This window comes from Panthera tigris, chromosome C1 (genome assembly GCF_018350195.1).
Source record: "Panthera tigris isolate Pti1 chromosome C1, P.tigris_Pti1_mat1.1, whole genome shotgun sequence".
NCBI classification, from domain to species: Eukaryota; Metazoa; Chordata; class Mammalia; order Carnivora; family Felidae; genus Panthera; species Panthera tigris.
In genome coordinates this window covers 149,913,262-149,928,498 of record NC_056667.1, presented here as the reverse complement: position 1 = coordinate 149,928,498, position 15,237 = coordinate 149,913,262, and the positions used below count along the sequence as shown (strand labels likewise).

At 36.6% G+C, this 15,237-nt stretch overlaps 1 protein-coding gene across 2 annotated transcripts in view; it reads right to left on the bottom strand.

The window, feature by feature from the left end:
* SLC4A10 (solute carrier family 4 member 10) overlaps positions 1–15,237 on the bottom strand; it is a 188,251-nt gene that overhangs the window by 7,975 nt on the left and 165,039 nt on the right. For both annotated transcript variants that reach the window (XM_042997242.1, XM_042997241.1), the window contains exons 20-22: positions 11,944–12,117; positions 11,063–11,185; positions 1,742–1,809 (exon numbers count right to left, since the gene is read on the bottom strand). In XM_042997242.1, coding sequence (XP_042853176.1) covers positions 1,742–1,809; positions 11,063–11,185; positions 11,944–12,117 — 365 coding nt within the window. The remainder of the gene's footprint in view (positions 1–1,741; positions 1,810–11,062; positions 11,186–11,943; positions 12,118–15,237) is intronic.

Below are 15,237 nucleotides of genomic sequence, written 5' to 3'. Positions count from 1 at the left end.
AGAATTCTCTAAAATATTCCCAGGGCTAGAAACACAACCAAATAGAAGCAGAGATAAATTACAGGCCAAGTCAAAGAAAGTTTCAAGTGAGGAAACAGCACTCTTCTTACTGCAGGAGGAAAAGATACCCTGCTGTGAAAAAAAAAACCACCTTCTATAGAAATCCTAGGCTGACCTCACATGACCCTCATCAGTGGTTGTTCACAGGCGGCAACAAATTAGACTTTTTTAGAGAGACACCAAAGGTCTGGAGCAAAACCTTGGGTCTCACAGGGTCCCTCCCTTCCCAGTCTGGACAAGTGTTCTTTTTAGTTCCTCAAATCCAGCAGCCCCTAGTAACTCAAAGCATGAAATCAACCAGTTTCCAAAAGAATGTCATATGGAATACATGTTTTTCACAATATTATGTGACAAAGAGCCTTGTAAGCCAAAGAGTTTAGAAAATACTGGATTGGGGAGCCTGGCTGGCTCAGTCAGTTAAGTGTCTGATTCTTGACTTCAGCTCAGGTCATGATCTCAGGGTTCATGAGTTTGAGCCCCCACTGGGCTCTGTGCTCACAGAGTGAAGTGTGCTTGGGATTCTGTCTCCCTCTCTCTGCCCCTCTCCCATTTGCGCGCTCTCTCTCTCTCTCTCTCTCTCTCTCTCAAAATAAATAAAAACAAGCTTAAAAAAAAAGGAAAAGAAAATTCTGATTAAAGAAAATTAAACTTAAAAAAAAAAACATACAGCACTACTTAGATTCTTTAATATGCCAATATACACTATGAATCTCCAAATGGAAATGTGGTATGGAAATTTATCTAACCAAAGAATCCTTTTGAGAGGGGTACCACATGAGACCAAGTATCTATCTACAAAACACACGTGGGAATATATTGATTCAATGAAACAATCAACAGGCTTTTAAAACTTACATACTGTTTAAAAAAAGATAAAATGCCTTCTCATGTTTAGGTGGTAGATAATTATATTTTAAAAACCTAGGTAATGTAATTTTACAGTCAGACCCTGAAGATCTAGAAGATTTTTCCAATTTTTTTGGTAAATACTATGATAAATTCTTTCCAGAGGGAAAAGTTTTCTCTGTTTTTTTATTGGCATGGTCTTAAATTATCCTTAAGTGCTTCAATATCTATATATCTGTACGTAATTTTTGCCCAGATATGTTTTTAAGTTTTTATTATAACTCACAGGCATTTGCATTCTTTTGTTATGTCTTTGTGCATAAAGAAGATAGGCATATTTTGGAGAGTTACATAAATACTTCCTAAAATGGCTGGTAGATGTGAATCCTTGAACTCAGGAAATAGATCATCTCTTTGGAAGTGCCATTTTTTAGGGGTAACTTCCCAGAGTTCAAACATTTCCCAGAGTTCAAACATGATCACTGGATCAATGTAGTGAATACCTAGCTCATTTATTCTGGAATTGAATCTTGACCAGTCTTCAACTGATACTTTTAGAGCTTTTGTATACATTATAAAATATGAGAAGAAAAGACTTCAGACAACAGTCCCCTGCCCCCCTTCATTTTCAGCCACTTGCCCCTACTCACGCAGCTACCAGTGTCAGAACTTAGTTCTAGGACAGGGTAATCTAAGTCCTACTTCCATTTCTTTCTATTCTGACACAGCTTCAACAAACCTTTGTAGGAATGCACACAGTTCACAATTCTTAAGTAAAGTATACAACAACACGTTTCATGACTCCAAGTGGTGTGCTTTTCCACGCATATCTTACCTATAGTGCCCTTCCAATGGGAGCTGTACTGTGCCCTCATCTTCCATAGCTAGCATACTTTGTTCTTCCTGGAAAGACAAATGTAAAACATACAAAGTGAACCTGATGAATCTCCATTTTACATTAAAGAAGAAACACAGATTAATGTTTCACTATCTCATTAACCTCAGGACCTTCCACTTTGTTTGCATTTATTAATGCTAGCACAGGTCCTTTCGATAAAGTATCAGCTACCAAGAACATAAGTAATTAATGAGAGTCCCCTACCACAAAGTAATTTAAATGCTAGCAACAATCTCCTTCATGTCACTCAATGTAAAACGTGGTTAATTTCCAAGCAGATTTTTAAAAATAATCTACATTTTAAAAGGAAAAGAGTACGGGTAATGTAATTGTTTTCATTGTTATAAAGTGTACATTACATTCCCAGAATGCTCTGTTAGAAGGGAATGAGGATGTATTTAGAGAGGTGGTTCTCAAACTTTATTTTACATCAGAATCACATAGAGGGCTTTAAAAAATATACAGATTGCCAGGCCCCACCTCCAGAGTCTCTGATTCAGTGGGTCTGGAGTAGGGCCCAAGAATTTACCTTTTCCAGTGACTTTCCAGGTGATGCTGATTATGCTGGTCTAAGGACTACACTTTGAGAACTCCTGCTCTAGAGATTTGGAAAGAGACAGGAGAAGATGCCTTCCTGTATGGACCAAACACAGGTGTGTTTTCCACGAGGCACATCTTAGGCTTTAGTTTTGACTCAGATTTCTTCTTACAATGACAATATCCTACCCTTCCCCAACAAGTAGGGATATTTCATATAATCATTTCTTCATCTATAACACTTTAAAAGCATATCTTTATGATAAAGATAACCTTATGCTACCATATTAAAATGTCCTGGTTTAGGGGAGCCTGGGTGGCTCAGTCAGTTAAGTATCTGACTTCGGCTCTGGTCATAATCTCATGGTTCATGAATTCAAGCCCCGTGTCAGGCTCTGTGCTGACGGCTCAGAGCCTGGAGCCTGCTTCGGATTCTGTATCTCCCCCTCTCTCTGCCCCTCCCCTGCTCGTGCTCCGTCTCTCTCTGTCTCAAAAATAAATAAACAATACAAAAATAATAAAATAAAATATCCTGGTTTAATTTTCAATAATGTTATCAACCTTTTTCTATCCACCAAAATATTTTACTTATCTATAGATTGCAGCTTCTATTTAATGCATTTATTCTTCAAATGAGTCAATTACCAATGCTTAAGTTCAGAGAACAATGTGGGGCCATTTAAAGTTGTTAGAATCATTGGTTCTAAGTCCAAAAATGGAATTTTGTTTATTCTATTGTATTTATTGTTTTATTTGAGTCCAGTTGAGACACGAGGCTACTAGTTTCAAGTGTACGTGTAGTGACTCAACATCCCTACATCCCTATATGTATGCTGTGCTCACAAATGTACCTACCATCTGTCACCATATAACACTATTATAGGATCATTGACTATATTCCCTGAGCTGTGCCTTTTATCCTGTGACTTGTTCATTCCGTAATTGGAAATCTGTATCTCCACTCCCCTTCACTTATTTTGCCCGTCCCCTACCCCTTCCCTCTGGCAACCATCAGTTTGTTCTCTGTATTTATAGTTGATTCTGCTTTTTGTTTGTTTATTCATTTGTTCTGTGTTCTAGATTCCACATGAGTGAAATCATATGGCATTTGTCTTTCTTAGTCTGACTTTTTTCACTTAGTATACTACCCTCTAGGTCTATCCGTGTTGTCCCAAATAGCAAGATTTTATTCCTTTTTTGTGGCTGCGTAATATAGAAATGGAATTTTTAAGTTAGAGATGAAGAGCTAGATGATTTCTTGACCAAATGGGAACTGAAGAGAGAAAATAGGGTGGGCCTGGAGGCTTAGCAGTAGGTTGCCTGATCTAAGTCAGCTTCCAGAAAGACTTGATCTTTGGCTGATGTCATTTCTGGCAGGCAAGGCTGTTCCTAACATTATCCTCAATATACGGACCCTGGCCTCAAGTTGCATGCTGCCTCATCTGAAGAGCCCTTGTCATATTTCTTGTTACTTAAAGATACAGTGTTTTCCATCTGGAGCCTATTCAGCTAACCTATGAATATGAAATGTAATGTGGGGGCAGGTCTCATTTTCACTCTTGGAATGCTCTCTGTACGCATCCAATCTACTGACCAAGGCACGCTCCCCTCCTCTGGGACCTTATCCATCCTGCATACGGATATCTATGCCCAGTCTCTGTGGTGTACTAATGGAGAGGCCAGAGAGTACATGTCTCTGCTACTTCTCTACTTATAAGTTCCCACCCACACCCCCAACCAAAAACCCTATGCTACATTTATACTCTGTGGTACTAATGCACGTGTCTGTTTCTCCCTTGCATTACAGGAACTAACCCTATTCTATTTCTCTCTTGTTCCTCAGGGACATTTGTTCTTTTAGGATTCATCTGATATACTTTACTACTTGTGTATTATGCCTATTTCTCTTGTCAATGGAAGGACTATTAAAACTAATTCGAAATGAGTAGACAGCAACCATTGGTTGGAAGTTACACATTTTAGCATTTGAGCAGAGTTAATCTGCTGCCTGGAAGAAGGCATGCCTTGCAAATGGGTTAGTCACTATATTTGGAACATAATACATATGTCATATTAACTTATATGCACAACACTGAGGCCATGGACAGAGCATATGTATTCTTGCAGGTAAAAAAGTTTACTTCTGCTATAGAAAACATTACCTTAATGCACATGGAAGGACATACAGAGAAAACAGTCAGTGATCCCAAATGCTATTTAAGTAAAACCAAGATACAAACAAAATGCAATTCTCTCCTTGTCCACTGAAAGGTAAGCTTGGCATATCGTATGTTTTCTGACTAACTTGGAATCAAATGTCAGGAAGGCATGTCGAAAGGTTTAATAAAGAGTACCATTCAAAAAGCAGAAGAGAGGAACAGCGTCACCAGCGCTTGGGTTACCTGGCAGCAGAAAACGAGGGCTCAAGATTGAACGTAACAGCGAAAAATTGGACCAAAGCTTTGGGAACAATTTTGTTTTTTCCTCAGATGATTTTCCACTTTTCTCTCCAATTGCTTTCAATAATTATTTTGCACTCTGTGGCTTGTTAGCATGTGTGGGCTTTATACTAGTCATAATTCTATCCAAACAAAAACTCATCACCTCTAAAGATAGCATTTCCAAGCCATGCTTATCTGAAGAAAAGGGGTGGCAGAGCAGCCGCTGCCTTGGGTGCCAGAAGGAAGCTGGGTGGGCCCCTGAGCCCAGGGACAGAGGGCCGGCTGCATCCCAGGCAGCGCTGTGAGGAAGCCAAAAATCTGAGACTTTCTGGGGAGGAACAGTCAAATCAGGCATTGGCCGTCACGACAATGACAACCTAGTTTATCTCAATCGTACAGGAACAGAGAGTGAGAGCACCCAGCTAAGTGCTACTTGTAAGTCAGAAGAACCTTGAAATGAGTTCCATTCAGCACTCTGCTCATACAGGGTCCCTCAAAAAATATGCTGAATTCTACAACATGGTGAAGATAGTAAAGGATGATGATCAAAGTTGACCCAAGGACATCTGAAGGGTTTTGCCAGTTTGACTAAAGGGCTACTCATGCTGTGATTTGAATGCTCTCTTTTCACTAAGATAGTCAAAGCATTTGTCAGATACTGAACTGCTGAAAGATAGTCAATGCTATATCCAGTAAAAGGCAGGAAAATTGAGGGTTAAAACAATGAATCTAATTTATAGCACTCAAACATTTACTGAGCATGTATTATGTGCAAGGCACACAGTGGAAAATCCGGGAGCCATTCACGAATCCATTTGTCAAATATGTATTAAGCATAATCTACATGACAGCCAGTCTGCTAGGTGCCCGCGATACAGCAACAAAGAGACAGACACTCTACTCTCAGAGGATGAGAAGGGTCATTGTAAAAAAATACAAGAAGAGAGGAAGTAGTATCTGGGCCAGTCTTATTTGATCAGTTCAGTAGAAGAAAGGAAGAAACTCTAGAAACAGTGCAGGCCAAGAATAAAAAGTAGAAATAAGTAAGATGTGTTTGTATGACAATGAACAACCAGACTGGCCTGAGCCAAAGGCCTGTGCTGAGTGGAAAATAAAATTGGAGTTAAAATGTGGTATGTTTTGATTAGTAGGATGTATGAATCTGAGTTATATTTTGTGATAGCATAAAAAATAATTTGTGTATCATGACAAAATGCTCTACCTTTAGTGAAATAGGTAGCATCTTTACTATATTCACCTCTCATGCAAAGTCTATATCTATGTAGGGACCCCCAAGTAGCTCAAAGTACAAACAAAGCATAGAGCCAGTGTTCACAAAGATGGCTAGAATATTAGAGAAAATATTCATTAATTTTAGAATTCATAGATCTCAAAAAACGGAAGCGACTTTAGTGATCAAGTCTGACCCCTTTAGTTTATCCAAAAGGAAAACAAAGTCTACAGGACATAAGAAGTGTCAGACCATTTTCTTCTTTGATTACTAATAGAATAGAAAATGCTGCAAACATTACACACACACACACACACACACACACACACAAACTCTGAAAACCATAAAACTTGACATTTCTAAGAGCTATGTATTAAAAATGTCCAACAGATAGAAGAGCCATTACATACAACTACTCACTTCAACAATGAAACATAAAGGTATAGTCTATATAGAATTTACATAAATAATTGGATGCAACATATATTTTTCATCAGAATATTTGCTTCAGTATCTCTAAGTGACTTACCTAAATTATTACAAAATTCAGAAATTTTGATAGTGGAACCTTGGGTTTAGAAGATTATATTCTGGAGAACCAGATACTGTGGTTTTAGAAAAGGTCTTATCTCAAATTTTAGCATGCAGCAGAATGACCCGGATGTCTGGTTAATACAGATTTTTGGACCGATCTGCAGAGTTTTGATTCAATAAGGTCTGGAGTATGGTCCAAGAATGTGCATTTCTAAGAAGTTGCCTGGTGTTGGCTGATGCAGCAGAGGTCCTAGGACGACACTTTGAAAAAATCACTGCTTGAGGAAGAAGAATATGCTTGCCTCACTCTAAGATTCAATTACAAATAACATTTGCCTGTGTAATAATTAGGCCATGTTTCCCAAATCCACAACCAATTCTCATCTTTCTCAGCAGTAAGATCTGCTCTGTAATTTGTTTAACTGCACTTGTTCTTAGTTTGTTTTTTGCATCTTCTTGGCCTTGCTCATGATCCTTCTTCATACAGATCACAATTCTCACTTGCCTCTTGTTTTATTCCCATAGCATATATGTTAGAGTGAACCTCCCATAAACCAAGAAGTGTCAATATCATGATCACTGCCCAGAGCTGGATTTCCAGGATTTATCTAACATTAACTGCCTTCTGCCCCCACCCAGGAGCAAACATTCTGCTGGGGCTTTCTGCTTTTAACAGCAGCCCTTTTGTCAAATGTGTACAATGTCCTAGAGAATATTTAAGTAGAAAGGAAGGCATGTTGGTACTCTGAGCACATTTGGACATCCAGAATTTGATTCTGCAGTCTTCCCTTTACACAGAGCAATGTGCAAAATGTCAGGGTTCCAATATTCATTTCTATCCTGATTATAATCCTTTCTTTCTAAAAACTGAAGCATATGCATATGCATATGCATGAAGTACATGAAAATTTGGAACAGAAGCTCTGCGACCTTGGACTGGCCTGTGTAGCTATTTATTCTGCTTAACTCATTATTGAATTTTAAGGTCAAACTAATGTTTTCTCAATGCCATAAGACCAGAAGCGGGCTACTGATAAGAAAACCCTAGAGTATAAAGGTACAAGCTTGTAACTATCATCAAAAGGACAAAAGGTGAGCCTACTTTAAATTCAAGTCTCAGGGAGCTGAACATTTTCTGCTATTTACCATCTTTCCAGATCACAATCAAAGTTACTCAATTAATTTGAGCAATTGCAGAAATGCAGCATTTCTGGAGAACTTGTCCGTTTACCACCTGAATGCACAATTTCTTGGAAGACTGGGCCTTGGTATAAGATGCCACAGTAAGAAGATGAGATCCTTCAGTGGAGTCCATAGCCTCAAGAAAATGAAATACCGAGATCTGGGTGATCAAATAGAAAATCAACCAGAATTTAAGTTGGTTAACTCTTCTTAAATCCTTCTTAAAATCTTCCCGTTCTCTATACTAATCATGCACGTTTAATAACTAATTCCAAGTTAGAAAGTGAACACCTGTAAACTTCCTTTTCTCTCTCCACTTGTTGGATGGAGAATTACCTTTCTTTGCATTGGTCAGAACTATATTTTAATATAATTAAATTATGAATTATTTCTTCACTGTATTACTGATTCTCTTGTTTCTTTCCATGCACTGAGATTCGCATGAAAGCATCATTATATTAATCTATTTGAGACTTTAAAGGTCTGTAAATCTGCCTGATTAATGTATTATTGCAAGGCATTTCCCCCACTTTTTCTCATACTCTGATCTGAAGGATACAAGGACAAATTTGCCTCAATAAATCTTTAATCTATTTTTGTATCCTTTTGGAAGACATGGAATCTGAGAAATTTAGTAATATTTGATTACTTCTAAAATATTTATCTTCATAATCAAAAAATAGTAAACACCCATTGGAATACAGTGGGCCTATAATGTAAAACGGTTGGAAGCTTATTAAATAGGGTCTCTTTCTAGCTGAGATTAATAAATTCCAAAATGGTATCTGGCACACATTTATACCACACCATATATATGCAGCTTCAGGAGAGGTTCTGAGCAGTGGAAATAAGGGAGAATCTAAACTTTTCTTTAAATGACAAAAGGAAAGAAAATTAAATATAATATATGTGATATATACATTATACAACTTTTCATTTTACAAAGTTCTAGAACAGCAAGGATGCTCCATGGTATGGTAAGGCCTAAGGAGTATGCTCTGAAAGAGATGATTATATGGCTGGGGCTGTTGCTAACTTTCTCTATGGAGGTAGTGGAGAGATTCAAAATCAAAGCAAGAAAGTAAAGCAAAACTACATTTAGAAGTTACTGCTTTAATATACTTAATATCATTCTCATTATCAGAAAGACTCAGAAAAAGCTCATGGTCAAAGAGTTTTATATTCAAAATCATCTTCTTTGGAATTTAAGCTTTTTTGGGTATTGTTTTCAAGAATAATTGCTGAATAATTTTAATTACATCAAGTATGGATAATTTAAGCCTTTTGAATTTTTATATTCCAGTGTCCATCTTATTTACATTTAATTTATACCAAATTCTGTCATATTTTTCTTGAATCCTATCTGAGAAGGAGGCCAAACCTTTACTTAAGCCCTAAAATGCAATATCATACTTAAGGCATTGTTTTTAAAAACCTTTCATAGTTAGGGGCACCTGGGTAGCTCAGTAGGTTAAGCATCTGACTCTTAATCTCAGTTCAGTCAGGTCATGATCTCATGGTTTGTGAGATCAAGCCCCTCATCTGGCTCTGTGCTAACAGTGCAGAGCCTGCTTGGGATTCTCTCTCTCCCTCTCTCTCTCTGCCCCTCCCTTGTTTGCACTCTTGTCTCTCTCTCTCTCTCAAAACAAATAAATACATTTAAAAAACAAATCTCTTATAATTAGGGGCACCTGGGTGGCTCAGTCGGTTAAGTATCCCACGTCAGCTCAGATCATGATCTCGCCCTATTTCAGACTCTGTGCTGACAGCTCAGAGCCTGGAGCCTGCTTCAGATTCTGTGTCTCCCTCTTTCTCTGCCCCTCCCCTTCTCATGCTCTGTCTCTCAAAAACAAATAAAGGTTTAAAAAAAATTTTTTTTAATCTCTCATAAATAAGAACATATCAAAGAGAAAACTTAAGAAAAATGATAATTTTATAATATGATATTTCAATGTTGTATTAATATTACTAGAAGTATGATTTTAAGTATTCATTCTACATTATTTGGAAAAATTAAAATAATCATTCAAAATTAAGATACATCATTATGATCAATCTCTAAAGCGGGGATCCATTGTCAGCAATGGGAGACCATGGAAAAGCAGCCCATATTTGTAAAAACATCTGAGCAGAAATTTCATTAGACTTTGGGGCCTAGTCTGACTTTAACTAATGACTGAGGAAAAATTAAAACCACTGAAATGTTTGCAAACAAATTCCCCAAAGGAGAGAGGAATAAAACCTTGGCTTGAGAAATTATGCTGTAGATAGGAAACTGAGTACATTTACTGACTGCCTAGTAGAAGAAATGGTGGAAAAAATAATGCGCAATTCTTACCAAATATTTTCTTTCCAGATGAAAGAAATGGAAATTTTGTTCTTATGTTTTATAATCTATGGGCTCAATCATTCTGGTAGATAGTATACTGGTCATTTTTTTTTTCATTTATACTCTGTAGTTTTTATAGAAAATATTTTTTTTAATATATGAAATTTATTGTCAAATTGGTTTCCATACAACACCCAGTGCTCATCCCAAAAGGTGCCCTCCTCAATACCCATCACCCACCCCCCATCAACCCTCAGTTTGTTCTCAGTTTTTAAGAGTCTCTTATGCTTTGGCTCTCTCCTATAGAAAATATTTTTAATGTTATGATTACTAGCCTTCAAAAGAGACCCAGACTTACATATGAACTTCAAATATGCCATAAAACTTAAAACAAATGGTCTTAACACATGAAACAGAATAGGATAAATCAGTAGTCCAAGGAAGTAATTAAATCCCAAAACTCTCTCAAATCACATTTACTCAATCTTAAATCACTTTGAAAGCAGGTCAGATCAGCATAAGCATTTAATCTATTTCAAAAAAAACCCCTAATTATATATTTTAATTAGAATTAGGATCTTTCCATTAAAACTTAGTTCCTTAGAAAAATACCAAGAGGACTAATATCTCTTTTTTTCCTTCTCACATATTCAACCAAAAAGCAGTCATTGCGGGACCATAACTTGGAAATAGTTAAGCATCAGTAAGGTTCTGCCATCCACAAGGGAGGGAATAGAAAAGCAAAGCTTACAATTTGGAGGATAATGAAGTACAAAGTGTTTGCTTATTTCACTAGGGTTTGGTTTTCTCATGTAAGGTTTGTGCTCAAGTTTCAAGTTTATGATTTTAAACATTAACCCTCCAAACATTAATAATCCACCTGTGGTTGTTAGTAACTGCTAACTATCTAAATATAAACATGGGATAAATTTTGCAAAGAGCTGTTACTATGCAAGTGCTCCTTTTTTGTCTCTTGATAAGATACTGATTTTGCTCAGACTTACTTCTTTTTCAGCATCTTCTAGTTTCTTTTTCTTACTCTCGGGCATTAAATCATCCAACCAGCTGAGTTCCCGTTTTGTAAACAGAAAGTCCATCAATTTTCTCACAAATACCAGAGCTAACACCTGAAGTAAACAATAAGATAGTTTAAAACAGGGAAAAAATTAAAATGGGAGATGTAGCTTTGGTTCTTGATGGAAACAAGTCAATTTCAATTAAGACTGAGATTAAAGTGGCACTTGAAGTCATGTGTGTATGAGACACTGTACCTTTGCATCCTTCAGTTCCTTTTCTTACCACATCCCCAGAATAACAGCCCTGATTTTGCCCAGTAAAGGAGTCTCTTAAAGAGGCCATTAAAAAAAAAAAAAAAAAAAAAAAAGAGCCCTACAAAATATATTGGATTGTTTCCTTTGATAGATGTAATTAATAATTTGCATTATTTTAATGAACATTAAACCATTCTTATCTGTGATGATATTTTAAATTATTTATAGTCACTCAAATTCAGTATTTGAATGCAGTATTTGAAATTTATATGCAATATTTCATAAAATTTAATTTTAAAATCCCCCTAGTTTTTCAGATTTGTTAGTGCTACATCTTTAATGCTACATTTTCAAAGTTTACATTTTTCTACCTAACTTCAGTTAATTCAAACCACTGCGAATATTCAGGATGATAGAGACAAAACTAATATGAATCACTGAAATTCATATATAATCCCAAACTCTATCTTAGTCACTAGTGTTAGTAACTCAAGTTTATGCCATGGTTTCCAATAATAGTTCAAAATGACTCTATTGTTCCAATTTCAGTTTTATGTGTTTCCAAAGCAGAAAATCAGAGGAGGAGAAAAAAAGTGGACTTAAAAGTTTCTTACCATCATGGGAAAGACAATGGCAGCTCTTGAAACTTTTATTATCCACAAAAGGCCAAGGCAACTCATCTGAATAACTGTGAAGAGATGGACTTTTCGAAGTGGCACATGCCTTAGGTATATAAAATCTGGCTGATGTTTTGCAGGCATCCAGAAGAGCTTTATTCTATCAAAGAACTAAAAGATAAACAGACTAAGTTTCTTTTTACAGACAACGATACAAGTAGGACAAGTAGATGTTCAGTATGGTCCAAAATATGCTACATCTGGATCACACTTAAGTTGACCTCTGGGCATCAGGACAATGGGATTGCCATGCATACACTCTGAAACGCACAATTTCAGTTTCATAGCATTCCACATTTTCTTGAATATGGAGACAGGCTGTAACTTAGAAGAGTTTAAAAATATTAAAGTCAATGCTAAATGTTGCTACTTGGAAGAGTATAGCCTTGAGAGAAAAAAGAAAATCATCATCCTCTTTCTCATTATCACATCACAATTAGCTTGGGGATTCCTTGACTGCCATACTCTCTCCTCTCCTGAAAGAGCTCATCCATACCCAAGGTTCAAATTTCACATGCTTGTTAGAGACTTCTAGACCTAGGTCTCTGCTTCAGCACTCTCGCTCTCGCTCTCTCTCTCTCCTGAGCTCTCGACCCAGATCCTGCTGCTGAGTAGGATGTTTTGATTCTGCTGTTTTGGCCTTGACACTTCGACCCCCAACAAGGTTTTGAGGCTGTCTTTAGAAACACAGACACCTTAGCCACAAAGACTTAACCTAGATGAATTACTGTTAATAAAGTATTTTCCAGAGCAAACTTTGTTAATTTGATTTCTTGATCAATTTCCTATAGTGCACGGTCAAACCATTTACAATTTTTTCAACCGTATTTTATTATTAGTTCTGTTTAAGTCTTACCATGAAGGTAGTCCAATTATTTTTGGACTATATATTATTGTTACAATTTTGATTTTGAGCCCATTTTTATGTACCAATGCAAAATTTCCCAATTCAAATTTTATATATGAAATTTTCACAAGAAGTTTAAATCTTCAATCACATTCTACTTACTAACATATTTTACTGCAGGTTAGTTTTATTCTATGTGGAGCGTTTTGTTTAATATTTCTCAGGCCGATTTTTGCAGTTTCCAATGTTTCCAACAAGAAGTGATTATTTAGAAAATGATGGTTTCAATCACTGTCAGTTCTTTCATACCATTTCTACAGTAATATCTATTATGCATCTCCAAAAGACTGATATTTGATCTTATCTTTTAGCTAATTTATGAAAAAATTGTAAGCAATTCTCATCAGGTATTCCAAAATTAATATGCCAAGCGACAAATACCCATGGAGTAAAATGTCAGGGCCAAACATCCTTTTTTTTTTTTAACCAAAACTTGCTATATATATATAATAAGAATCTCAAACTCAGCATAAACCCATCTTTTCTTCTATGTTCCTTGACTTATGGCACAGCATGACCTTTCTTCCCTCAGTCATCTAAACCAGAATCATATGTAGGTTAGTTCACCCACTGTTCAGGTATTTATTTATATTCATTAATACCTTCTAAAATCATTTATTGAAAACCTTCTATGCCAAGTACCAAGTGCTGAATTTCTTTTTCTTGGTTTATCCTTCTCCATATTGTCCCCAAACATTTCATTAGCTCTTATTTCTATCTCTTAAATATCTCTTTAAATTACATGTCATTAAAGAAAATTTGGTGATTGGTGGAGGTGGGAATAGGGAGGAAATAAAGTAAAATCTCTGGCTTATAACTGAATGTTTCAGTTTCGATAGAACTTGTTTTTCCCAGCTATCATTTCTCCATTTGTGAAGCTGTTATTGCATAAGTGTTCTTCAGTGTGTGGGTGCTTCCATTGTTATTGCTTAAATGGCACATTTGCTTTACTTTGGATTCCTGAAGTGTTGGAATGAATATAGATGTGGTTATATATCTGAGTATAGAAACAGCATTCATAAGAACACTGTGATCTGTTTTTTCTGCCATGTTGCACAGTGAGAAGCCTAGATAATATGTTTCATAATATTGCCAAACAGGTAGCATACAGGTTCCTTCAGCATATAGGGTAACTAAGTAACATGCTCCTGGAACTGTTGGTACCCAGCACATGCTTATTACTACTCAAGTAACGATAATCATGACACATGTATCCTGAGTTTTGCATTTGGCTTTTATCTTGCCCTAATCTCAATATTCCATTCCCCCACCCAGTTAGCCCAAATAGGAATTTCAACTTCCTGAGTTCCGGGTTCACTTAAATTTTCACTAACCCTGTTCTCAGTGTGAGACCCTGCTTGCTGTTTCATTCGTGCTATTTAAAACTCATTTTACTTTTCTCATGGGCCTTTAATAAAGTTTTCCTCAATTTTCAATTGAGAGATTCACACCCCAAATAATTCCAAAACCTGACATTCTTGTTTAGTTCTAAACCTCATGGGTATAAAATCATGTGAGTGGAATTAGGAGGAAAAATCTGTTGAAACCTATCAAAATGATTTTACTTTGTTTCTTAAACTTCTGCTGCTGTATTTATGTGAGCCTGGGGCCTAATAATAAATACTTTTCACTTACAGATGAAATTAGTGCTCGTGGAACTTTTGCCAAAGGCAAAAAACAAACAAAAAAACCCACAAAAAACAGTAAAACAAATAAACCTCTTCGGCACTCTTCCCTATCTGCGTTATCAAACCAATTCTTTCAAAATACATTTTTCATACATGAAATTATAAATGAGCAAGTTAAATCCAATTTGAGTAAAATTTAAATGCATAACACTTCTCAACTATTTCCCTCTCCCAGGTAAATTTCACCCAGTGTCAGGAAAAAACAGTCATAGTATCTATTTGGGATGTCCAGTGATCTTTCAATGACTTTGTATTGAAGTTTTGCCTCAGTTCTGACATCCAGTACTTTCCTAAGGCTGAATGCTTTTTCTTCTCTCAAAGTCAGAAACTGGTTAGTTGTTCATTCAGGAAGAGATTTCTGTACTGCCTGTCCCTCAGTGTCAAGAATTTAACTAAGCTATCCCCCATGGTATTATTGCCTTGGTATCCATTCTGTTTGGCTAAGCAGCCTGTGGTCACCTGAATTGACAACTAGCCCCTCATGTAAACACATGCACCGGACTACAGCCGGCAGACTAACAAGCAAATGTAAGTTTCTGAGATGGTTCCCCGAAATGTCCTTACAATAAATACTCTCCCCTAACTCCCACAGCCTTCCCCTTGTGTGCTCCTTAGAAAAGACCCCCATGGGGCTTC